Source organism: Paramormyrops kingsleyae, chromosome 9 (genome assembly GCF_048594095.1).
Source record: "Paramormyrops kingsleyae isolate MSU_618 chromosome 9, PKINGS_0.4, whole genome shotgun sequence".
Classification (NCBI taxonomy): domain Eukaryota; kingdom Metazoa; phylum Chordata; class Actinopteri; order Osteoglossiformes; family Mormyridae; genus Paramormyrops; species Paramormyrops kingsleyae.
Window position 1 is genome coordinate 17,277,955 of NC_132805.1, and position 25,479 is coordinate 17,303,433.

The 25,479-nt window shown below is 45.9% G+C and overlaps 1 protein-coding gene and 1 long non-coding RNA gene across 6 annotated transcripts; both read left to right on the forward strand.

Moving 5' to 3' along the window:
* The first annotated feature begins 129 nt into the window (after positions 1–129).
* tyrobp (transmembrane immune signaling adaptor TYROBP) lies at positions 130–13,704 on the forward strand. 5 transcript variants are annotated; one of them, XM_072716477.1, is made up of 6 exons: positions 130–349; positions 1,512–1,532; positions 1,659–1,802; positions 2,161–2,228; positions 2,465–2,548; positions 9,461–13,704. In XM_072716477.1, exons 1-5 carry the CDS (start codon positions 205–207, stop codon positions 2,519–2,521), a joined length of 435 nt encoding a protein of 144 aa, XP_072572578.1. In that variant the 5' UTR covers positions 130–204; the 3' UTR covers positions 2,522–2,548; positions 9,461–13,704. The 5 variants fall into 5 exon arrangements, with proteins under 5 accessions (XP_072572578.1, XP_072572576.1, XP_072572577.1 ...); XM_072716475.1 differs by lacking the exon at positions 2,465–2,548 and having other exon boundaries at positions 9,461–9,535; positions 9,621–13,704; XM_072716476.1 differs by lacking the exon at positions 2,465–2,548 and having other exon boundaries at positions 9,461–9,535; positions 9,714–13,704.
* Positions 13,705–15,438: 1,734 nt separating this feature from the next.
* LOC140592638 (uncharacterized) lies at positions 15,439–23,030 on the forward strand. The gene is made up of 2 exons (XR_011993009.1): positions 15,439–21,478; positions 21,611–23,030. It is a non-coding gene; the product is annotated as an uncharacterized lncRNA (long non-coding RNA).
* Positions 23,031–25,479: the final 2,449 nt, after the last annotated feature.

Below are 25,479 nucleotides of genomic sequence, written 5' to 3' on the forward strand. Positions count from 1 at the left end.
TAATATACTGTGTCCAGTGAAAAGGTACCGAAGGAGACCTGTGAAGACATGACTTCACCAGGCTGAAATAGAAACTCAGAGACTTCCTCCCTGAAATGCCCCCACCTCCCACTCACAGTCACACTCAAGACAAAGAGCAAACTGACCGTTATCCTTTACCCAGGGCCGCCTGCTTACATACCACACAGGAATGCCATACATTTCATGACCATCTCACCTGAAGGTACCTGTTGTGTCATATCTCACGCTGTAGGAGGGACGCAATCTACACCTGCTCATCTTATCTCCCTTACCAACTCAAGAATGGGCCAGACTATCTGTGTTATGACCCCAGTGGCTGTGCTTCTTGGTAAGTAAGTCTGCTATTCCTTGCTTACACCACAGAAGGCATGATATAGTTGTTTTCCTGTATCTATATATCAAGATAAACTAATATTAGCGATAGGTTATTTTACACTGTATGAGCAGAAGGGCTTTGGCAAATTTCAAAAGCTGCTTTTGTATTTTTATACTTGTTTTTATGTGGACCCAATAAATAAACACTGTGCTTTGTTAGTAATATAGCACATCTACGTGTGATAAAAAAGTGAATGTAAACATTTATTCCTTTTTTTTTTTATATATATGTTGTAATTAAACATAAAGTTGTCCTCCGAAGAGGGGGGGTGGTGGTGGGCAAAAAAAAAAAGTAATATAGCACTGATGAAATATAGTTATAATCTGTTTGAATGTTATGAACTGTTACAGTAGATCAGACCGCTGCTAATTACATTGAATGTAAGTGTACATCTGTCATATGATTAATTTGTATGGTTAAAGTATAACTAGCCTTAAAAACACAGTGTAATTCAGTGTTACACTGGCCAAAAGTGACAGGAAGTGTATAGGGTAAACATAATAACCTAAATAAACACAAAACACGTTTCCTTTAATAAGTCGCATACATTTTAACTTCAGTCTGCCTGTAATATTGATATATATGGCAAGCATTGGCATTCAAGTGTTCGCACCCCCCTCTGAGGAACTTATATTTTATGTTGCTGTGTGGAATAACCTATAAATATAAATATAGTATTAAATAATCTATAAAGCACATCAATAGTAGTGTCATACTGGATATTTTTTATTTTTACAATATTCAGATTGCTATTTATTTTACTTCAGTCAATGCATTCACCACCTTGTCGATGGAAACTTTTTTTTTTTCTTTTTAAGTAGTAGAATAGACAGGAACTAGTTAGTGACTAAGTTTCCTTTTAAGTCAGCATGCCAAACTGAAAGGGTGTGCAAACCAAACTATGAATTTCCTATGAATTATTTTCAGAGCCAGTGTTCTGTTGTGGTTACCTAGCACTGCAGAAGTACTTGGCTATTTTTTTAGCATAACCAAAAGTGTTATATACATTTAATGATTTGTTGATGCAAACCAAAGTACATTTAGCTATCAGTCTGATATTCAAATGGTGGCTCTTTTATTTCTTAGTTTGACTATTTTGTTATTTATTTTTAAGGTCCTGTGTCTGGCCAACAGGGTGAGTGTCAGCAGGCCAGAGCAATTATACATCGATTGTTTTGCAGTCACTTCATTTATTATTATATCTATTAAAGTATATCTTCTGACTTTAACCCACTGTCCCCTTTAATCTTTCCTTTACCAGAGTGTGGCAGTTGCTACATGCTAGACACAGGCACCTTGGTGGGCATCATCATAGGTGATATTATTCTCACTCTTTTCATTGCACTCTCAGTCTTCTGCTTTGTCTCACGTCTGAAAATGCAGAATGGCCTGGAGGCCCTGGAAGGTAAGCTGTGATCCTTGTGTTTGTGTCTGTGTGTTCTCTGTGTGTGGTTAGTACTGCCAATTAAGCCTTATGGTCTATGGCTAAATGAAGTTGATATTCAATATTTAAAAATGCTGACAGAAGAATTACAGGGAAATTATGTTTCTGAAAATACATGAACAAGCTTTAAGATGGATCTATCAATTGTAATAATGGAAGTGTAAAACATAAATGTTGCATGTCACTTTCATAATTATTTTCAATATCTACTCATATTTATCAGTTGTAGATCCTCTCTAAATCATCAGATGAGAAATCAAGAGACCTATATGATTTATTTTTATATAATGTGGCATGATCCTTTAACAATCTTTTCTAGGTAAAGGAAAAATACACACTTCATCTAAAAAGAAAAAGGCTGAGGACTTAGCAGAATCTCCATATCAGGTATAAACAACTGGCACATTCCCTTTTTCACTGCTCATCCAATACATTTCTTGTTGTTTAATTTGTATAGGTTGTACGTCTACACAAAATATGATCATTAAGAAATTCAAGTACATTTAAAAGAATCCCAGGATAATTCCCCTCTTCCAGTTCATAGCTCCCTGCTATATTTTCATTATTAATAAATAGCATTTCTTATTTATTTTTTCAACCACTTCTTTTGCACATCTCCGTAGGAGTTGCAGGGAGTACAGAACGATGTGTACAGTGACCTAAGAAAGTTCCGGAAATAAGCCCACTCAAAACGGACTTTTTTTGTGGTCAGTGTTTTACCCAATCTTTCATAGTTGTTTGTCAGGTCATTCTGTCATGTCAATCTACCTAGCTAGAGAAACCTCCTTGTAACAATCAGGAATGGTACTTGCATGTAGCAGTGGACAGCAGGTGGGCTAAGTAATGTGATTTGTTCTCAGACTATGTACAGTATATAGAATTCTAAATAATAATTTCTTTCCCTAATTTTCCCTAGGGGCAATAATACAAACACAAACATACACACGGGTTTGTAATTATACCATTGTGGGGACTCTCCATTCATTTACAGTATATGGTGAAAACTCAACAATGCCAACATAATGACCTTAACACCTACACAGCAATAAGCTTACCCATAACTAACCAAACAAAATACACAAGACTTTTGGCATTTTTAGTTTTTGGATTGCATTCACAGATCTTTGTGGAGTTCCCACAACATCAAAAAAACAGGTTTTTATCACATTGTAGGGGACATTTGGTCCCCACAGTGTAATACAAACATAATACACACACACACACACATACACTCAGTGATGACTTTATTAGCTATTCCACATAGTACCATGCAGTACTTGTGGTCTTCCTGTTAGCTTTAAGCCTAGCCATTCTCCTCTGACCTCTTCATTAACATGGTGTTTTTGGCTGCACAACTTCTACTGACTGGATGTTTATTTATTGCATCAATCTCTGTCAACTGTAGACACTGTAGTGTGTGAACATCTCAGGAAGTGGCTGTTTTTGAGATGCTGTATTCACTGTCTGGCAGAGTCTATTCACGCTAATAAAGTGGCCACTTGATGTATTGTTCTATATGCACACAAATATATACACCTGCATATAATGTGTTTTATATTTTATGTTGTTTTTTTATGTACTGTATATAGTGATGCTTAAAAGTTAGTGAACCCTTCAGAATTTTCCATACTCTGGCATAAATATGACTTAAAACTAGTGCTGTCAAATGATTAAAAATTTTAATCAGATTAATCACATGGTTCCTGTGGATTAATTTTGATTAATCATCATTAAATATCATTCATTTTTAATCTATATTAATCACATTTCATTTTGCATGAGCAAACAGACTCAAGAAAAAATGGAATATATATGCACTTAACATGTTTATTGAACATCTTGAACATGAGTCGGATGCATTCCATCTGCCACAGAAGTGCAATACCATAGACCCATATCAAAAAGCAAGATTTTTTGCGTAGCCGGACAACTTGTCGAATTTAAGGTACCTCAGTTTAAATGGTCTTTATCTTCGTTCGCTTACAATTAGCACGAACTACCGTAAATCCGACAAATAATCCAACTAATCATGAAGTCCAATTCTAGCCCGGTTAATTGCCATTGTTAGCAATATCAGTTGATAACACATTACGTCCGGTGCTTTACATATAAAACTCCATAGCAACACATCCACAGATAAGTTGGACGGTATAGCGTGTGCGACCGATTTAATGAGCCACAAATGAGAAGTAGTGCTTAAACAGTATAAGACTACAACTTTCCCTTCTGTTGATAAAGGGCGCAGCCATCTTGGATTCTGAACTCGGGATCCTCTGTGCTGCTCCGAGATATTTCTCGGATGTCCGAGAAACGGGAGCGCATGTAGTCACTTCCGGCTTCAAAACTCCGGAATCCGACTCGGAATACAAGTTCCGAGGGGAAATGGAACGCACTAAAACTACCCGAAATGGGTTGACAGAGACATTTCAGTGATTTTGAATCATTCTGCGCTGCAGATGGGTTAATTGCGTTAAAAATTTTAATCAGATTAATCATGGTGATGGATTAATCCACATTAACCCATTAATTTTGACAGCTCTACTTAAAACATAATCAAGTCCTAAAACTAGGCAAAGAGAACATAGTTGAACAAATGAGACAAAAATATCATACTTGGTCATTTATGTATTGAGAAAGATTATTCAATGTCACAAATCTGTGTGGCAAAAGTATGTGAACCTAGCAGGTGATTTGAAGGCGAGATTAGAGTCAGGTGTTGTCAGTAAATGTGATGACAATCAGATGTGAATGGACACCCTGTTTATATTAAAAGAATATGGTTCTATCAAGGGCTTCATCTTCACACATGTTTGTGTAGTATCAGTGTATCATGCCATGAACAAATGACATTTCAGAGGATCTCACAAAAAGAATTGTTGGTGCTCATCATGCTGGGAAAGGCTACAAAACCATTTCCACCAAGAGTTTGGACTGCACCAATCCACAGTCAGACAGACTGTGTGCAAATTTAGAAAGTTTTAGACTATTGTTACTCTCCCCAGGAGTGGTCCACCAACAAAGATCACTTTAAGGGCAAGGTGTATGATTGTAATAGTGGTGGTAGTATCATGGTTTGGCCCTGTTTTGCTGCTTCTCGGCCAGGATAGCTTGCCATTGTGGATAGGACAATGAATTCTGAATTCTACCAGCGAATTCCAAAGGAAAACATCAGGACATCTGTCCATGGACTACATCTCAAGGGCAACTGGGTCATGCAGCAATACAACCACCCCAAGCACATACGTAGTTCTACCAAAGACTAGTTGAAGAAGAATAAAGGTTTTGGAATGGCCAAGTCAAAGTCCTGACCTTAACCCAATAGAAATGTGATGGAAGGACCTGAAGAGTGCAGTTCATTTGAGTAAACCCAGCAAAATCCCTGAGTTGAGGCAATTCTGTATGGAGGAATGGGCTAAAATTCCTCCAAGCTGATGTGCAAAACTGATCAAGACCTATTGGAAACATTTAGTTACAGTTATTGCAGTAAAAGGGAGTCACATCCAATACTAAAAGCAATATACTTTTGCCACTCACAGATTTGCAACACTGGACCATTTTCATCAATAAATAAATTACCAAGTATGATATTTTTGTCTGTGTTCTCCTCACCCACTTTCAGGATTTGAGTGAAAATCTGAAGATATTTTAAGTCATATTTATGCAGGAATTTGGAAAATTCTGAAATGTTCACTAACTATCAAACACCACTGTATTTGGAGGAATAGATGGGTGGGGGATTAGATGGAATACAGCTGTTTGTAAATTTGTTGGAATGCATTAAATTTTACATCCTATTATTAGTAGCGGGTAGTTTGGATATTATGTGACCAGTTACTAAGAGACTTGAATGTTTTGTGATTTAATAAAATTTAATTCTATTTCATGATATTATACAGATTATAATTGTACTTGTATAGTGACAATAAAGATATTTTGTAGATTATGATTTATCTAATTAGTAGATAATTGGCATTTATGCAATTAAACAATAAAAACTTTTTATAAATTATTTATTACATGATTTTAAGGTAAAAATATTCTTTATTATAAAATAATTAGTTATGACCAAGAAATCTGATTGGAAAAGAGGTGCTCTATGAGTGCTGTTATAACCGCACCCAGACATTTCACATCAGTTGTACCACTCCGCTTTACAGGTGTATCTAAAAAGCTTTACTTAAACGTAACCCGCTGTCCGCAATTCCCCCATGGGATCAAACAGATATCTTGCCAAACTATCTAAAACACTCTGAGTTTTGTCATTTAAACATAAAAAGACACCCCCAGAAACCTTGAATGGTCTACTTTTCAAATATACAGACGTGGACAAATTAAACAAATGAAAATGGCATGGACAAAAAAGATGATCTTTTGCAGCAATCACTCTCAACAAGCGATCTCTGTACTTCACAGTGCCAACAGATAGTTTGGCCCACTCTCAGGTTTGAAAGGTGGCATCTCCACTGTCACGCCCCGCTCCGTCCGCTCCCGATGTGTGCCACGCCCACCTCGTTACCTCGTGTTCAGCCCTAATTGTGATTGCCTGTGTCTTGTTAAGTCTAGCTTGTCTTGTGTATTTAGTCCTTGTCTGAGTCAGTCTTCCCCAGATTAGTCATTGTATTGTCCGTACCTGTCAGTCTGCGTGGAATAAACCCCGTTACCCTAACTTCCTGGCTGCTTTCGCCTGCTTCCCTGCTCGCTTTAAGCCCGAACGTGACAGAATGACTAATCTCCCCCACACGCTCAGCGCTACCAGGGAGGATCTCACCCTAGACGACGAGGTGCTATGGTGGACCAACATGCTGGAGCTCCAGGAGGATCCAGTAGCCCGCCCGCTGGTGGAAAGATGTTGGGTCCTCTTAAAGAAAAGGTATGACATCGGTGAGGAGCAGCTGCACAAGAAGGTGGGAACACACCTACAGCGGCTGAGGGAGAGAGCGGCAGTATGGCTGTCCCCTCTGGGATACGCCTCTTGGGAGCCGCCCCCCGACTCACCACCTACCTCCCTCCCGGTCTCCAGAGAGAGGGTTCTTCCGGGGCGCAAACCTGAGCGTGACGCGGCTTCTGCCGCTCAACCCCCCAGCGTTGGGGAGCTGCCCTGGGTCCCAGAGGGCTCCGCTCTCTCCCGCTCCAAAAAGAGAGGCCGGAGAAAAGGGAGGAAAACCCAGCCGGCGACGCTCTTCTTGGGAGCATGCTCCCTTCTCCCCGCCTGGGAAAACGCCGCTGATGCCGTCCTTCCAGGGATGGACCCCGGCGTATCCATGCCGGAGCTGCCGGCTCCGGACCTGCCCGCGGCTGCGCTGCCTGCTGCCGCCGCCGGTCTGCCCGCGGCTGCGCTGCCTGCCGCCGCCGCCGATCTGCCCGCGGCTGCGCTGCCTGCCGCCGCCGCCGATCTGCCCGCGGCTGCGCTGCCTGCCGCCGTCGCCGATCTGCCCGCGGCTGCGCTGCCTGCCGCCGCCGCCGATCTGCCCGCGGCTGCGCTGCCTGCCGCCGCCACCGATCTGCCTGCAGCACCACCTGCTGCAGCTACCGCAATGCCAGCAGCACCACCCGACCTGCCCGTCCTGCCTGCCCTCCCTGCTGCAGCTGCCGGCCGCGTGGAGGCCGCGCCCGCCGAGGCGCCCCCTGCCGGCCGCGTGCTGGTGGCGCACGCCGAGGCGCCCCCTGCCGGCCGCGTGCTGGTGGCGCCCGCCGAGGCGCCCCCTGCTGGCCGCGTGCAGATGGCACCCACCGAGGCGCCCCCTGCTGGCCGCGTGCTGGTGGCGCCCGCCGAGGCGCCCCCTGCTGGCCGCGTGCTGGTGGCGCCCGCCGAGGCGCCCCCTGCTGACCACGTGACAGTGGCGCCCGTCCTGCCGGCTCCTGAACTGCCTGTCTCGCCTGTCCTGCCGGCTCCTGAACTGCCTGTCTCGCCTGTCCTGCCGGCTCCTGAACTGCCTGTCTCGCCTGTCCTGCCGGCTCCTGAACTGCCTGTGGTGGCCGCAGTGGCACCCCCTGATGGCCGTGTGATGGCGGCGCCCGCTGTGGCGCTCCCCGCTGGTTGCGTGCTGGCGGAGCCCGCCGAGGCGCCCCCTGCTGGCCGCCTGCCCGCGGCCCCGCCTGAGGCCGCGTCTCTCGTCCTGCCTGCGGCACCGGCTGCTCCGCCTGCGGCCACGCCCGCGGCACCGGCTGCTCCGCCTGCGGCCACGCCCGCGGCACCGGCTGCTCCGCCTGCGGCCACGCCCGCGGCACCGGCTGCTCCGCCTGCGGCCACACCCGCGGCTCTGACTGCCCCGCTGGTTGCCTCCCTCCTGACTCCCGCGCCCTTACCCCGGCAAGGCCGACGCCCCCCAGGACCCCGCCTGTCAGTGTCCCGAAAGGGACGGGGCCATAGGCGTGGGGCCCGGTTCCCGCCCTCCCTGCCCCCTGGCTCGCCCTCGCTCGCCTTGGCTGGGGCTCCGGGGCCGCCTGCGGTTCCTCCGGCTCGGGGTCGGCGGTCGCCTTCGGGTCCCCCCCTGGATCCGCGGTGCCGGTCCTCGGTCGCGCCTCCGGCTCCATGTCGGTCGCCTCCGGGCCCCCCTGCTCCGGCTGGGCGTCGGACGGCGCCTTCCCCGGCTTCGGCTGCGCCTCCGCCTGCCGCGGCTTCCCCCTCCTGCCTGCCTTCACTGGTGTTCCCTCCTGCTCCCTCCGTGTCCCCTCCGTCACTCCCTCGTCCCGTTCCCTTGGCCCCTGGGTGGTCCCCTCCTGCTCCCTTCTCCCTCTCCCCTGCGGCCCCTCCGGCCGCTGCCCGTCGCCCGCTTGGGCTCCCTCGTGCTCCCCTTGTTCCTCCTCCCTTTCCGTTTGTCCCGCCTGTCTCTGCTCCTCGTCCCTCTCTGGCTCTTTCGTTCACTCCTGGCCCTTTTGTTCCGCCTTTCTCCCCTTCTGTGTCTCCCTTCCTTGTCTGCCTGTCCGCTTTCCCTGTTCTTTGTCGGGTTCTGTCCTTCGTCTCGTCCCTGTTCCTGTTCTGTGTCTCTGTCTTGTTCCCTGTTTTTGGTTGATGTTGTGCTTTGTCTTCCAGGTCCTGTTCCCCGGTTCCGTCTCGTCCGTCGCCTCCTCTCGGGCGCGCCCGGTGTGCGCGCCTTTGGGGGGGGGTTATGTCACGCCCCGCTCCGTCCGCTCCCGATGTGTGCCACGCCCACCTCGTTACCTCGTGTTCAGCCCTAATTGTGATTGCCTGTGTCTTGTTAAGTCTAGCTTGTCTTGTGTATTTAGTCCTTGTCTGAGTCAGTCTTCCCCAGATTAGTCATTGTATTGTCCGTACCTGTCAGTCTGCGTGGAATAAACCCCGTTACCCTAACTTCCTGGCTGCTTTCGCCTGCTTCCCTGCTCGCTTTAAGCCCGAACGTGACATCCACACTGCAATTTTCTGATTTTTCCATAGATGTTCAATAGGATTAAGATCTGGACTCATGGAGGGCCATTTAAGAATAGTCCAATGTGTTTTTTTCTCAGCAATTCTTGAGTGCTTTTTGTTGTATGTTTTGGGTCATTATCCTGTTGGAGGACCCATGACCTGCAACTGAGGTTGAGCTTTCTTACATTGGGCAGTATGTTTCACTCCAGGATGTCTTGGTAGTTTTGAGACTTCATTGTGCCCTGCACAGATTCAAGGTTCCCCGTGCCAGATGCAGCAAAGCAGCCCCAAAACAAAACCGAGCCCCCTCCATGTCTCACAGTAGGTATGGTGTTCTTTTCTTTTAAAGCTTAATTTTTTCCTTATGTAAACATAGAGCTGATATGACTGACCAAGTTTTGTCTCATCAGTCCAAAGGATATTCTCCCAGAAATTTTGGGGCTTGTAAACATGCATTTTGGTGAATTAAACTCTGTTTTTTTTTTATGATTTTCTGTCACAAGTGGAGCCCTCCTGGGTCTTCTTCCATGGAGCCCATCATTGTTCAAAATGCGATGGATGGTGCGATCAGAAAGTGACGTAGCTTGAGCTTGCAGCTCAGCTTGAATGGTTTTTGATGGTTTCCTTGGCTCTTTTCTACCATCTGCACTATCCTTCTGATCAACCTAGGGTTGCATTTCCACTTGGGTCCACGTACTGGGAGGTTGGCTACAATCCCATGAACCTTATACCTTTTAATAATATTGGCAACTGTGGTCACAGGAACATGAAGCTACTTGGAGATGGTCGTATAGCCTTATCTATAATCTTCTTTCTGAGCTCCTCAGACAGCTGTTTCCTTTGCTTTCTCTGGTCCATGTTCAGTATAGTGCACAGAATGATACTAAACAACACCATAGCATGTTCTTTCCCTTCAAATAGGCTGAATGGCTAATGAATAGCTTGAAGGCACCTGTGATACTAATTAAACACTAAGTTAAACACTTAGTTTGAAACATGACTATAACACAAGGATAAATAGTTTCTTTAGGGGCACCAACAAATATGTCAATACTATTATAGCATTTCTTTGTAAAATAAACAACAAATCATTTCTTTTCACAATTTTCATTGGCTTATGGTGCGTTCGATTATTTCTCTCCAAGTCGGAACTCGGATGAAAACGTCACGATACGTCACGAAAAACATCACTTCCCGTCGGAAACACGCCCCTTTTATGACGTTGAAGTCGGATAAGATTTTGTTGCCCGAGTTGCCCTTGTGACGTAATTTCAACATGGCGACTTGGTTTGTTTGTAGTTTATTTACTGTTCGAAAAAAGAATATCGCTATGAATGTACTAAAATATTTTATAAAGCTTTTAATGTGGTTTGACTAGTTCGTGTTTCTTGTTTGTCTCTCGGAAAAATCTAAATTTCTCCATTTTCTTCATTTGGAAAACTCCAAATCTGCTAAAATATAAAGCAACAACACACAGTAACGTGTTCATGGAGGCAGTCATGTTTGTTCCGAGATGTATTAAAAAGTAAAATCAGAGGGATTTCCAAAAACATAGTTGGGTCATTACTTTAGTGAGTTGTACATTTGGAATGATGCAACTGAATGGTTTCAACCCCAGTAGTATAATATGAATATATTTTGTGAACAATTATATGAGGCAAAGTACTGTAGTCGGGAGTGAGCTGTGTTGCGTTGGAATGTCTGTTCGAAAAAAGAATATCGCTATGAATGTACTAAAATATTTTATAAAGCTTTTAATGTGGTTTGACTAGTTCGTGTTTCTTGTTTGTCTCTCGGAAAAATCTAAATTTCTCCATTTTCTTCATTTGGAAAACTCCAAATCTGCTAAAATATAAAGCAACAACACACAGTAACGTGTTCATGGAGGCAGCCATGTTTGTTCCGAGATGTGGGTAGCTCGAACGGGAGATTGTCGGACGTGATGTCACTCAACTCGGAATTTCCGAGTTCCGAGAGAAAAACGAACGCACCATTACTCTATCACATACTAAAGGCATGAATACATTAGACCAGGGGTGGGCAATGTTATCTGCAAAGGGCTGGTGTGTATGTGGGTTTTCGCTGCAACTACCTAATTAGATTACTAATTAGAGGACTGATTGGCTGAAGAGTCCTCACACCTTGGTTTGAACAGCCGACCTACAGGTTATCCCAAAAACCTGCATACACATCGGCCCTTTGCGGACAAGATTGCTCACCCCTGCATTAGACAATTGCTTTTAATTGAATCGCTTTTCAGGAGAAATGAAACATTGTTTCAATGAGCTGTAAGGGTTCCAACAAATTTGTCCACAGCTGTATATAGGAAGAAACTAAGAATATTATAGCGCTTTGTAAGGAGAATAAAAAGAACAAGAGTCACTGACTTGAGTGTCTGAGTGACAAAGCGCCCATGATCGCCCACCCATTTGCAAATAGTGCTACAGTATATAACGATACAATAATTCCGTGGTTGTTACTGGGTCAAGAAAACACGTGAAAACTCCCATAAACAAGAGCACATGTCTGGGTTCTGTTAATACTGACTGAGGAGCTTAAACCTTATGATGTGAGTTTTCACAGAGGAAATACACATCTCTTCAGTTCATGGATAACTGCGAATTTGGGTAAACAGTGACTTTATAAATTACAAATTTTGATCGTTACTGTAAAAACTTGTCTTTATAGATATATGTAACCTATTGGTCACTAGGTTGTTATTTCAGGGTTTTTCACTACCTTTATGACACTTTTTGCAAGTATAAGACTCCAAAGCAATCATTTTATTTAACTTATTATGTTTCTCAAAATACGTTTTGTAAAATAGCTTAAAATAGTATGGATTGCAGATGTATTTGCTGAAAATAAGATATTTTACATGAAATATTAACTTTTGCACTAAAAACACTTGCATAATTCACATAAATGATGTATGTTACATGTTCTCTCTTTATTCAAAAACAGAAGTGAAGTTACAATGCAAAATTAAAAAGTAAAATCAGAGGGATTTCCAAAAACATAGTTGGGTCATTACTTTAGTGAGTTGTACATTTGGAATGATGCAACTGAATGGTTTCAACCCCAGTAGTATAATATGAATATATTTTGTGAACAATTATATGAGGCAAAGTACTGTAGTCGGGAGTGAGCTGTGTTGCGTTGGAATGTTTGTGTTGCTTGGCAACACTTGGCTTGAAGGAGCTTATTTTTTTGCAGAAGCCAATAAATGTTTCAATAAATAATCAAGAAAAGTATTATCTGTTGTGGCTTATTACTGTTAACTTATAAATGTTATTCAATTAACTGTTATATAAAAGCAATAACATATATCACAGTGTATGTGTTGTGATTCGTGCGTGTGGGCGAGCGGGCAAACAGGCAAGCGAAGCCGGAAGTGCAGGCAAACGGGTTTTTACTTGGGAATGGACAGAACCAACACAACAACAAACATCAACGAACATTAATGACGGATCTGGGGAAGACTGACTCAGACACGGACTAAATACAGAAGACAAGCCGAAATAACAAGGAACAGCTGGGCACGATCGGGGAAGCACACGTGGATAATGAGGGGGCGTGGCACACATCGGGATCGAACGGAGCGGATCGTGACAGAACCCCCCCCCAAAGGCGCGCACACCGGGCGCGCCCGAGAGGAGGCGACGGACGAGACCGGGGAACAGGACCTGGAAGACAAAAGCAAAACATCAACGAGACACCGGAAACAGGACAGAGACACAGAACAGGAACAAGGACCAGAAAAATGACAAGACCTGACAGAGGACAGGGAACGCGGACAGGCAGACAAAGAAAGGAGACAGAGAGGGGACAGAAAATGGAGGAACAAAAGGGACGGGAGTGAACACGGGAGGCACAGAGGGACGAGCAGCAAAAACCGGAGGGACAAAGGGACCAGGAGGGGACGGAGGAGACACAGAGGGACGAGGAACCGAGACAGGAGGAACAAAGGGACGAGGAGACGGAACAAAGGGAGGAGGAAGAACAGGGCGAGCTCGAGGGAACCCAGGCGGGCGAGGGAAGGCAGCCACAGGGGCCACAGGCAGAAGGGAGGCCGGAGCAGGAGGGGACCACACAGGGGACAAGGAGACAGACGTAGGGACCGACAAAGGAAACAAGGAGGGAGCAGGAGGGAACACTGGCACAAGCAGGCAGGAGGGGGAAGCCGCAGCAGGCGGAGGCGGAGGCGCAGCCGGAGCCAGGGAAGGCACCGTCCGACGCCCAGCCGAAGCGGGGGGACCCGGAGGCGGCAGCCGAGCCGGAGCCGCAGGACCCGCAGGCAGCCACCGAGCCACGGCCAGGGGGCGCACGGGCGAGCCAGGGGTTAGGGCAGGCGGGACCAGGACCCGACGCCTGTGTCCCCGTCCCTTACGGGAAACGGACAGGCGCGGTCCTGGGGTGTGTCGGCCTTGCTGAGGCAAGGGTGAGGGAGTCAAGAGGGAGGTCGGTGCTGGGCGGACAGAAGTCAAGGCCTCTAAAGAGGCAACAGGCGGGGCAGCCAGAGCCGCGGGCGGGGCAGCCAGAGCCGCGGGCGTGGCCACGGGCGGGGCAGCCAGAGCCGCGGGCGGGGCAGCCAGAGCGGCAGCCGCGGGCGTGGCCGCGGGCAGAGCGGCGGCCTCAGGCGGGGCCGCGGGCCTGGCCGTAGCAGCGGGCGGAGCCGCGGGCGCGGCCGGCTGGACCGGCGAGCAGGGCTGGGCCGGCTGGACAGGCGAGCAGGGCTGGGCCGGCGAGCAGGGCTGGCCGGACAGGGCAGGCGAGTGGTCAGCAAGGGGCGCTGCGGGCGTGCAGGGCTGGCCGGACAGGACAGGCGAGACGGGCAGGTCAGGCGAGACGGGCTTGGGCGTGCGGCCAGCAGGAGGTGCCGCAGGCAGAGCGGCCACCTCGGGCAGGTCGGGAGAGGCGGCCTCGGACAGGGCCGCGGGCAGGACGGGAGATGCGGCCTCAGGGAGGGCCGCGTGCATGACGGGAGAGGCGGCCTCAGGCAGGGCCGCGGGCATGACGGGAGAGGCGGCCTCAGGCAGGGCCGCGGGCAGGACGGGAGAGGAGGCCTCGGACAGGGCCGCGGGCGTGTAGCCAGCAGGAGGCGCCTCGGCGGGCACCTCAGGAAGAGTGGAGGCAGCTGCAGGCGTGCGACCAGCAAGGGCCGTCTGGGCAGGCGCCTCGGGCGTCCGGTCAGCAGGGGGCGCCTCGGCGGGCGCCGCCAGCATGCGACCAGCAGGGAGCGCCACAGCGGGCGCCGCCATCACACGGCCAACAGGGGGCGCAACCGCAGCCACCTCAGGCAGTTCAGGTGCCGGCAGGACAGGCGAGACAGGCAGTTCGGGTGCCGGCAGGACAGGCGAGACAGGCAGTTCGGGTGCCGGCAGGACAGGCGAGACAGGCAGTTCGGGTGCCGGCAGGACGGGTGCCGTCGTCACGTGGCCAGCAAGGGGCACCTCGGGATGCACCTTCGTCGTGCGGCCAGCAGGGGGCGCCTCAGCGGGCACCTTCGTCGTGCGGCCAGCAGCGGGTGCCGCAGCCTGAGTGGTGGCAGCTGCAGGGACTGCAGGCAGAGCAGGAAGGACAGGCGGGTCAGGCAGGACAGGCGGGTCAGGCGGTGCTGCTGGCAAAGCGGCAGCAGGCGGTGCCGCTGGCAAAGCGGCAGGAGCTGCAGCAGGCGGTGCCGCGGGCAGAGCGGCGGAGGCTGCAGCAGGCGGTGCCACGGGCAGAGCGGCGGAGGCTGCAGCAGGCGGTGCCGCGGGCTGATCGGCGGAGGCTGCAGCAGGCGGTGCCGCGGGCAGATCGGCAGGAGCTGCAGCAGGCGGTGCCGCGGGCAGAGCGGCGGAGGCTGCAGCAGGCGGTGCCGCGGGCAGAGCGGCGGAGGCTGCATCAGGCGGTGCCACGGGCAGAGCGGCGGAGGCTGCATCAGGCGGTGCCGCGGGCAGAGCGGTGGCAGCAGCAGCAACAGGCAGTGCCGCGGGTAGAGCGGCGACAGCAGCAGCAGGCGGTGCCGCGAGCAGAGCAGCGACAGCAGCAGGGACCACAGGCAGGGCAGGCGGGTCAGACAGAACAGGCGGGTCAAGTAGGCCAGGCGGTGCCGCGGGCAGAGCGGCAGCAGCAGCAGGCGACGTCGCGGGCAGGGCGGCGGCAGCAGCAGCAGGCGACATCGCGGGCAGAGCGGCGGCAGCAGCAGCAGCCGGTGCCGCGGGCAGAGCGGCGGCAGCAGCAGCAGCCGGTGCCGCGGGCAGAGCGGCGGCAGCAGCAGCTGGTGCTGCAGGCACGTCTGGAGCAGGCAGGTCCGCGATAGGTGCCAGGATCAGCGCCGGGCGTACAGGCGCTGCCCCTTTAAAGGCCTTGGGGATCCGGGTAATGGCGTCCCAAATGGCCCTGGCCCCCCTATTAAACAGGCGTGCTGCCCGAAAGTCATAAGCCACCAAGGGTGGCAGCATCTCATCGGCGGGGCTGGCGAGGGGTACCGGCAAACTGGAAGCGGAGATGACGCCCGGGGTGATGGCAGCGGAGAGAGAGCAAGCCCTCAGAAAGATCGTCGGTTTCTCTTCCTGTCTTTGTTCTCTCCTTTTCTTCTTCCGCCTCCGGCTTGTGGCGGTGGAAGGAAGCGGCGGCGCCGTTTCTGTGGGGACAGAAGGCGGTACAGCAGCCCCAGCGCAGCACAACGTGACCAACTGGGCTCTCCGGTCTGTAACGCGCTGTAGTAGCAGCCGAAGATTCTCGCGTACCTCCTGCAGGGGACAGAAGACAAGCCGAAATAACAAGGAACAGCTGGGCACGATCGGGGAAGCACACGTGGATAATGAGGGGGCGTGGCACACATCGGGATCGAACGGAGCGGATCGTGACAGTATGCAGTTGTACTCCAAAATATCACGGCTGTGATTATCTTTGGCACTCAGCCTCATGCCTAAAACCAAATCACAGCCATGATATATTGGAGTACAACCGTGCTGCTTCTCATTTGTTATTGCTTAAATATCTTCTGATATATAGAAGACATTTGCTGCATCTTATGAAAGAACCAGGAACTGAATCATCTAGTGATTTTTATTTTATGTTTTGCAACCTCTGAGACCTCATTGCTCATAGATGTATCATTTATTTTTCATATATTAAAGTGAATAATAGCAGTTAGTATTACTAATTATTCTTTTAAATATTTATGTCCTACAGTACAAAAGATACTGATGTTTGCACTATGCTGTATCAACTTTTCCGGAGTGTTTGAACTTCTCAAAATCAGGGATGTGATCAGTAACACATTTTGATTTCCAGTGAAAAGTCAGAATCACAGTGTGAAAGGGAAAATTAAACACAACACAAAATTTCAAGACTTGATGAACTGAAACTAAGAAATTTCTTTACATAAAAACTTTATACAATTGGTTCCTGATTCCAATACATTTTCTAGTAGGTGTCTGTATTTTGTATGGTTCCATAATTCATTTGCTAATAAAATTCACACAGAGTACATTGGAGAATCAAATATAAAAATATAAATATGCATAAAATATACATACCCAGTGGTGCTTGAAAGTTGTCTACATTTCTGCATAAATATGACCTGAAACATCATCAGGTTTTCACATAAGTCCTCAAAGTAGATAAAGAGAACCCAGTTAAATAAACAAAGACTAGACAAAAATATTTCACTTGGTCATTTATTTATTGAGGAAAATGATCCGATATTACATATCTGTCAGTGGCAAAAGTATGTGAACCTTTCATTTCAGTATCTGGTGTGACCCCCTTTTTGCAGAAATAACTGCAACTAAACGTTTCCGGTAACTGTTGATCAGTCCTGCACATCAGCTTGGAGGAATTTTAGTCCATTCCTCCTTAAAGAACAGCTTCAGCTCTGAGATGTTGGTGGGTTACCTCGCATGAACTGCTTGCTTCAGGTCCTTCCACAACATCTCAATTGGATTAAGGTCAGGACTTTGACTAGGCCATTCCAAAACATTAGATTTACTCTTCCTTAACCATTCTATGGTAGAACGACTTGTGTGCTTAGGATCGTTGTCTTGCTGCATGGTCTACTTTCTCTTGAGATTCAGTTCATGGACAAATATACATACTGTTCTAACTAATTAGTTCAATTTTACACCACATACTTTGCTATGGTTTTGAGAAGATTTTTCTTATTTGGTACTATAGACAATATATAGGCAGTAGTTCATTGCAGAGCATGTTGGACGTAATGCGTTGAACATTGTACCTCTGAAGAGCAGTGAAACTTTGCTCCATTGTTCAATGTCTATTGTGAAAGTCTGGCAAAAAAAAAGAAAAAAAGAACTTCCTAAATTTCAATATTACTTAAACTTCTTCTATATGAGTCTTCTACAGTGCCTCAGTGTCATATATTACACTGTATCTGCTAGTTAAATTGAAACTGACACCCGTCCCCTGGATTGCAAGTACATGTGGAGTACTTTTCATACTTAATCATATGGTTAATAAATCTATTTCTATTTCTAAATCTGGATTATTCATGATTATTATTTTGGAATAGGCCAGAATTGATTGATTTCTTCACATAAATTTCAGGATCCTTTACTGAATAAGTAGTTTTTGAATATGGATGAACATAATTTTTGCATTTTAGCTATTCAAAGCCTTGTTCTGCCAGTAACCGCATCATATGATTGTAGAAGCGCATAGAGGTTTTAAATTGATTGTTCTGCAAACAACACTGCCTCACGGTGTGAGGACATATCCACCATGTTGAGGATTTCCTCAAAGTGTTCCTCCACCACTCAGCAATTCTCTGTTCCTGCTGTGCACAGTCTGAGCAAAGTTTCAGGAGACACTCAGTCAAGCACTGCCTTGAACTACAACTACAAAGTTGTGACACCACACAGAATAAGCAAAAACCACCTCAGGGAAGTGTCCTCTGATCCCAAGAGTGTAAAAGAACCCCCAAAGGCCTCTTGGCATTCTATTACAGCTGTGAAGACCTTAATCTGAAGCTTGTAAAAATCCCCACACAGTTTTTTTTACCATGGGGAGATCTGGAGACACTCCACCCCTGAGCCACCCTGAGGTTTGATTCCAGAGCCTATGGTAAGTACCAGTATAGGCTTTTTTTCCAAAAAACATCCCACCATCTTTGTACATTGTGGGAGATGAGCCCACAAGATGGTTTCCATGAGTTTGTTTGGGTTACATGGGTGGCCCAGGTACCAAAAGCATGTCAGTGAACACCAGCCCCAGGCCAGATTCCAGGTTTTGGTCTCAGCAGCCCTACTCACTGCAGTTACAGGGTACTCTGGCCTTTTTCAGTACCTTTACCTGGGGTTTGTGTGGGATCGTAGTACGTGTGGCCTCTCTCCATGAGTGGTGCAGCCACTAGCTCTGTGGATCCATGAATCCTACAAACCTTGTTTAACACAATTTTGGTTTTACTTATCAAAGTATGTTCAACCAGTTCTTGAACTCATTAGAACTAAAATTTCTTAAAAGTCCAACCAACCAATTAGAAAAAAAAATTACCTGGAACTCGATCTGAATCTCAAAAGTCAAACTGTGAACACTGACCTAACATAACTTGTACTGTATGTGCAGGGAAATGAGTCACGCGGCACATCTCTCAGCGGAATCAAAGGGTAAAGCTTCAGTCTCAGCCTTGCATTAGCTGTGATAGCATCATGCATGTTTACACTAGCTGAATACATATATTTAGACAGTAAAAATACATTTAGACAATGATAGACAGTAACAGTAATTATTATTAAGAACATAATAATAAAATACATTTAAAAATAAAGATTTCTTATTAATTATTTTAATACTAATAATAAACCATTAATACATTTAATTATAATAATATTGTCGTGCCCAGTGGGGACAGAATGGGGACAGAATGGAGACAAAGGTGCAGGCATCAGGGTATCGAGGAATACGGGGTTAAATTACAGGTAAGGCAGGCAAAACGCAGACGGACAATACGATGACCGGACTGGGGAAACAAACTGAAACGCAGGCCAAATACAGAGGACTAATGACAACAACCAGAAACAGCTGATCACACGGGGATTCCACACGGGGTTAACGAGGGGCCGTGGCACACGGAAGGAGCGGACAATTGGGGCATGACACATTGTTTTTTTTAACTTTACACATTGTTTGGATACATTTATTTTCTTACTTTAAAAATGACCGTTTTCATAAATGTGCTTAGATGTGTTTAGTACAGTATATGCTTTTCTTGTTTTGTCCGGTTCATTTTGCGTTTAAATGCTAAAAAAAAAAAAAAAAACATATTTAGGTGTAGTTTTTTGGGGCAAGGAACCAATTTAATTGGTTTCCCATTATTTCTTATGGGGAGAATTCGATCAGAACTTGAACTTTTTAGGATTCGGTTCGGAGTTCTGAGGTACTACTGTATATGATTAATCACCCTTATTATAATTATTTACTTCATTGTTTAGTGTGGTTTTCATAATGGCACCTTGCTGCCCACAAGTGGTTGTATTAATATACTACATTTTTTGAGCCCTATAATCAGGACAGGCTCTAGCTATAGGCACAACAGGCAGATGCCTGATATCCTCAAATCACCTGCGATCATCAATTTTCTTGGTAGGGGGGCCTCCCAAGTAAAGCTCTGCCTAGTGTCCCTTGAAAAGGTAGAGTTGGATCTGGTTATAGTACCGACTTCACTGTTTCAGAAGACTCAATGATATGGCTATTTAGGATCAGAGTTCAACCAGAAATGCATTCCATTCTTGTCTGTTTAGATCCATTCATGTATTTGTTTATCCAGGAGAAAACATTTCCATATAATGATGGTCTACTTATGCACAGAAGTATAAGTTGACATTCTTGTTTTTGTAATCAAATGTACAGGATCTTTTATTCATAGCAAATTCTGTTTTAGATAGGATACTTCAACGATAGGGTCAAAAGGAGACCTGGGGCATCATTTATCAAACTTTGCCTAAATTTAAATGTGAAAAATGTGTGCTGGCAGATTTAGTTATGGGGGACATAGACTGCCACTCAGGGTGGCACCCTCCCAGGAGTGGCACGGGGTGCCTGCACACAAAAAAAAGAAGATTTGCATGATCAGTTTTCCATCACTGATTTGCATGTCACATCAGTGATATCATGTCACCGTGTGGATCCAAAAGCCTTGTCAGAGTGGGTGCCCTGATTCTAGTTTGTAAGCTAGGCAGGCTACCACTCAGAAGTACGAGATGGGTAGAGGGGCTGGGCTGTGTTGATCTATCAAATAATGCACCTCTAACTTTGAATAGTACTAACACAATTAGTAAAATCAGCTATACTATGAAATGCTACCAAATAAACCATAATTCAATCCTTATACTGTACATACATAGTTTCACAGACATGTTGCATTTTATTTTTGGTTGAAATTGTCAATAATAATATTAACACTAGGTTTCCTAAACCTACGCAAATTTACGTAAAATCCCCTCGGCCCGACCTCGGGTTGAGAGGCCATTAGCTCCATTGTCCTCCTGCTTTTGTTGTGCAAAAACACTAGTTACCTGTGAACCCTGCCACATTTGCATTTCTTTACCCTCACTGCTGCTGGCAAGCTTGCCATGTTGTCCCGAGATAGATTCCTTTCCATCATGAAACACCTTCGATTTGACGACAAGGACACGAGGGCAGAACGGGTGAAAACAGACAGATTTGCGGCGATCTCGGACATCTGGAAATGCTTCACTAGGAACTGTATTGAGAGTTTCACTCCAGGACAACACATGACCGTAGATGAACAGCTGTTCCCGACCAAGGTTCGTTGTCCATTCACACAGTATATCGCATCCAAGCCGGACAAATTTGGAATCAAGTTCTGGATGGCGACGGATTTGGAGACCAAATACGTCTGCAATGCATCCCCTTACTTGGGAAAGGACCCCAATCGTCAGAAGGGGGAGAGGCTTGCAGAGAACGTGGTCATGAGTCTGATGGAGCCATTTCTGGATGACGGGAGAAATGTCACAACAGACAATTTCTTCACCTCACTGTCGTTGTCACACAGACTGCTTCAGCGCAAAACCACACTACTGGGCACGATGAATAAAGCTCGTCGTGAGCTTCCTCCATCGGCAAAGGACACTGCAGGCCGAGAGAAATTCTGCACGTTAGTGTTTAGAAGCGGCAGTGTCTCCTTGACAATCTACGCACCAAAAAAAAAGAAAACTGTGTGTGTGTCTTCTGAGACGTGATGATCGGGGATGGCATGAAGAGGAAACCCAACACGATAACAGACTACAACCATATGAAGGTATGTGAATGTGCATATAATTTTATACCAGTGCTACAATGTTTCCTGATATGTACTATACAGGCCTATATCGGGTAGGAAAAAATATACTCATGTCTCTCTCTCTCTCTCTGTTTTTACGGTGTGGTGTAGATGTGTTGGACCAGATGGCACGCAAGTATACAGTACGAACAGCAACACACAGGTGGCCAGTAGCCATATTTTATAACATGCTGGACCTGGCGGCAGTGAATGCCTATGTTCTGTACGAGGCGTGCACAGGGTGGAAAGGCAAAAGAAGATCATTTCTGAGTCTTCTAGCCATGGAACTCCGTAACCGATTCATGCTGCAAAAGGCAATGGAAGCAGAGAGGGAAGCTTTTGCAGCTGCTGCATCATTTGCTGCTGCTGTGCCAGGAACTGTTCAGACAACTCAGTGCCAGATACAAGAGAGCTGCAACAGGAATCGCAGCAGATATCTCTGTGCAAAGTGTTACAAATTCACCTGCGCCAAATGCAGGCACGGAGGTTACTGGGTCTGCAAACGCTGCAAACACTGACTATGAAACCACTGAGATGATGAAGAGGAACTGAGGGACTGAGAATTTTTTTTTACTTCTTTTATTATTATTATTATTATTTATTCTGTTTTCAGTCTATTTTTGACAAATAATGCCACCAAGGTGAATTTGTTTAGTCTTAACTTTTGATTGACAGTGTTGGGGGATGAGTAATGTAACACAAAAGGATAAGAAAATGTCTTAGACATCAGGTGCCCAGTTTATAATAAAATGTATATAATAAGATATACAGCTATTTATTTTTTCTATGCATATATTATGCAGGTAATGAAATGTATAGTGTTGCAAATCTAATCACACAATGTTTAATCTCATCTTATTCCACAGGCATGTAAAAATGTTGAGCCTCATGCAAGAACATTTTCATTTCTGATCTTAAATCCCTCTTGCTTTTTTTCCATATGGTGGGCTTGTACATGTCTGTCACATCACATTCTGCAAAAGCTCATCATTTCTCAGAACCGTGTACATTACTCTGAGTAAACGTGACAAATGCCACAAGTGCGTAATACAGCACACGAAAATTGCAAATTAGCCTAAATAATACCCTGACAATATCATATAAGGCTATATGCCCTGCCCCTTATGTCAGGATTTGTTCATTCAGGAAAAAATGATAATAAAGACTAAAAAAGAACGAGTTTGGAGACTGAAGTCCTGCTTTTGCAGCTGCATAAATGAAAACCTATTTTCACTAGTTTCTTCAGTCTTCAGTGCAAACAAGGGACCTCTAGTGCATGATTTAAGTCATTTTGCAGTTTGAGATATTCATATTGATATTGTACTATTATACAATAGCATATATAGCTAATTTATATTAAGGACAATATTGTTAGACTATATGGATAATTTTAGAATTATATTATGATTAGAACTGTAGAGTCAAACAGGATACTGTCAACAAGTTCCGGAAATACAGTAAGAATGAACCTGCTCGTATGAGTAGTTCCTCCATGGGGTCTATTGTTCCTGAATAAAAATTCATGATCTTTTCCTTCCTGCATATTTGCCATATAACACACACTGTTCTCTCAGTAACCACAAGCAGTGCTCCCTATTCTGCATTCAGTTTCCAGTAGTAGCTTTATGAATGCCTTTCTGTCCAATTTCACATTCCTCTATCCAGTTACCTACATTCATATGCTCTAAATGATCCAATGACAACTGTCACAATTGTTATACTAAATCCTGACAGACACATATGCTAGTGATGGCAAGACGAAGCGTTATGGAAGCCAAATGTGGCAAAATATGTCAACATGTGTATGACAGGAAACAGCAACACATAAAATAAAGAACAATTAACTCTTAAAACCCAAAACAAATGCGTTGACTTTTGTATCCATTAATCTCAGGCTCGTAACTTTGGATACGTATAACACACAGATAGGAATCACATGTCTTTGGAATTGAGAGAAGTTGTTTTATGCTAGCAACTGTAGGATCACACATGCACATATCACAGGGCCTAAATTCCAGGTGGCCTGAGACAAGGCCGAGCCTGGTACGAGAGGCACCAAAGGGGGGTTACACACACAAACACACACACACAGATAACCAGGGAGGCTAGCACTCCAACTTTTATTGCCCAAAGATTTAGGGACCTACAGACAAGCAGAGTGGACTTCACGGACAGGGGTCCCTCGACTTGGCACACAACCCCCTCCCCATACATTCTGCCTTACATTTCACTCACCCAACAGACAAACACCCTAAAGGAAATTTCATTTAAGTTTGGCTTTTGTATACCCTGTATATTGATTTACTCACGACTACTAGTCTCAATATACAGATACGTTATGTTTGTATGTGTCCTAACTTTTAGAGAGTCTTCTGTGTTAAAACCCCCCCCTCTCTTCCAACATTCCTTTGTGGTCCTTATCTGATCTTGGTGGACCTCACCAAGTTTCTTTGTTTCTACCATGCTATGTTAAAAGAACTGAATTAAGGTGTATTTTATCCATTCTGGAGAAGATGAATTGGCATAAGCCACACCAAACAAATTATGTTCTTTCCAGATGTGCAACTTATATTGATATTACCACAAACTAACGGCCACGCCTATCTATGGATAAGATGTGCTGTTTGTAATATGAATATTTGATGTAATATCCGCACAAAGTGTAACATCTGTTGAGGTGCAACCCAAAACACCTGTATCCTATACTGATGTGAATCAGTCACATAGATACAATAATTAATTGTTTAATCAATTAATGCAGATGGTATGAGGTATGTACCTGTGAAGCTGGTATGGCATGTTTGGTATCAATCTGATTGTTAATCACCCCTGATTCCAAATCTGGTCAGTGATTACCATAAAAGTGGATGTATCAAAAGTTATAACAGCTTAATGAAAATCATCAGTAAAGGTAGAATCAGGCGGGCCATAAATCACAAAAGGACTGATACAGACCCCCTTCCGAAAGCCCGCCAAATGGATGGCCAGCCATTGGGCCAGGAGTCGAATTCCTGGTCATCCCTATTCATGAACTTTAGACCATAAAAATCTAGCACCTCAGAACAAAGGCGAGCAGAACAACCGCCAACCAGGGCAGAGAACAACCAGCAGCGGCGCAGAGAACACCCAGCAGCCGTACAGAAAAGACCATCAGCCCGGGAGCAGAGAAGCCCACCAGAAACCCTCCGGTGAAGGCCCAGCTGAACAGAGAACAGCACCCAAGACAAGGCTTCACCAGGAGAGAGAATCCAAAGGGGCTCCACTCCACTGCTTCAAACGCCGCGCCTTCCTGAGTGCCATCGGCTCAGCAGCTCTGCCATCAACTGCCAAGACCCCCCCCACCCCCACTCTTCAACCAAGTAAACCAACTTCCTTTCATTCTAACAACTTAAGCTGTTCTGTTTAACCTGCTATAAGACTTTAGGGTCGTGTTTCCACAAACTATGCTTGCTTTGCAGAACAGTATTTCCCATTTCAGGTTACTCATTTAAATCCGGTCATTGCATTTTCATAATTACATTGTTTGTTTTATTCCGTTATTTCGTGTTTGTTGTTTGTGTTAGGTGTAATGTCTGTCTTATGTCAGTTGTAGTGTTAGCTACTGTAGGAATAAATGCATGTCTTTTACACAACTTTAGCCTCCGTCATTGTGTGTCTCATAATAAGTTCCTGCCATTGTGCGATCTTGCTACACGCTCTGAACCTCAAACTCCCCTGAAACATCGCGAGACTCTCTCTCATTGGCCGTGAGGGGAGCTTCGCTACCAATCGTGTACATCACCTGGTGATGCAGCTCGCTGGACGAGCCTTCTAACCCAGGATACTAAGCGATACTGGTAATTAGTGAATCCCATTTAAGTCTCACATTAACAGACTCACAGGGATACCGCAATTGAGTTTGGAGGAGCCGACCATTCGGCATAACAATTGATTAATAATCAGCATTAAATAATAATTAATTAAGCTTTAATTAATTCAAA

Excerpts from the sequence above, each read along its gene's own strand:
- tyrobp (XM_072716475.1), top strand. The coding sequence starts at position 205 with ATGACCATCTCACCTGAAGGTACCTGTTGTGTCATATCTCACGCTGTA. Across the intron at positions 350-1,511 it reads CCCAGTGGCTGTGCTTCTTG|GTCCTGTGTCTGGCCAACAG; the intron begins GTAAGTAAGTCT and ends TTTATTTTTAAG. Across the intron at positions 1,803-2,160 it reads TGGCCTGGAGGCCCTGGAAG|GTAAAGGAAAAATACACACT; the intron begins GTAAGCTGTGAT and ends AATCTTTTCTAG.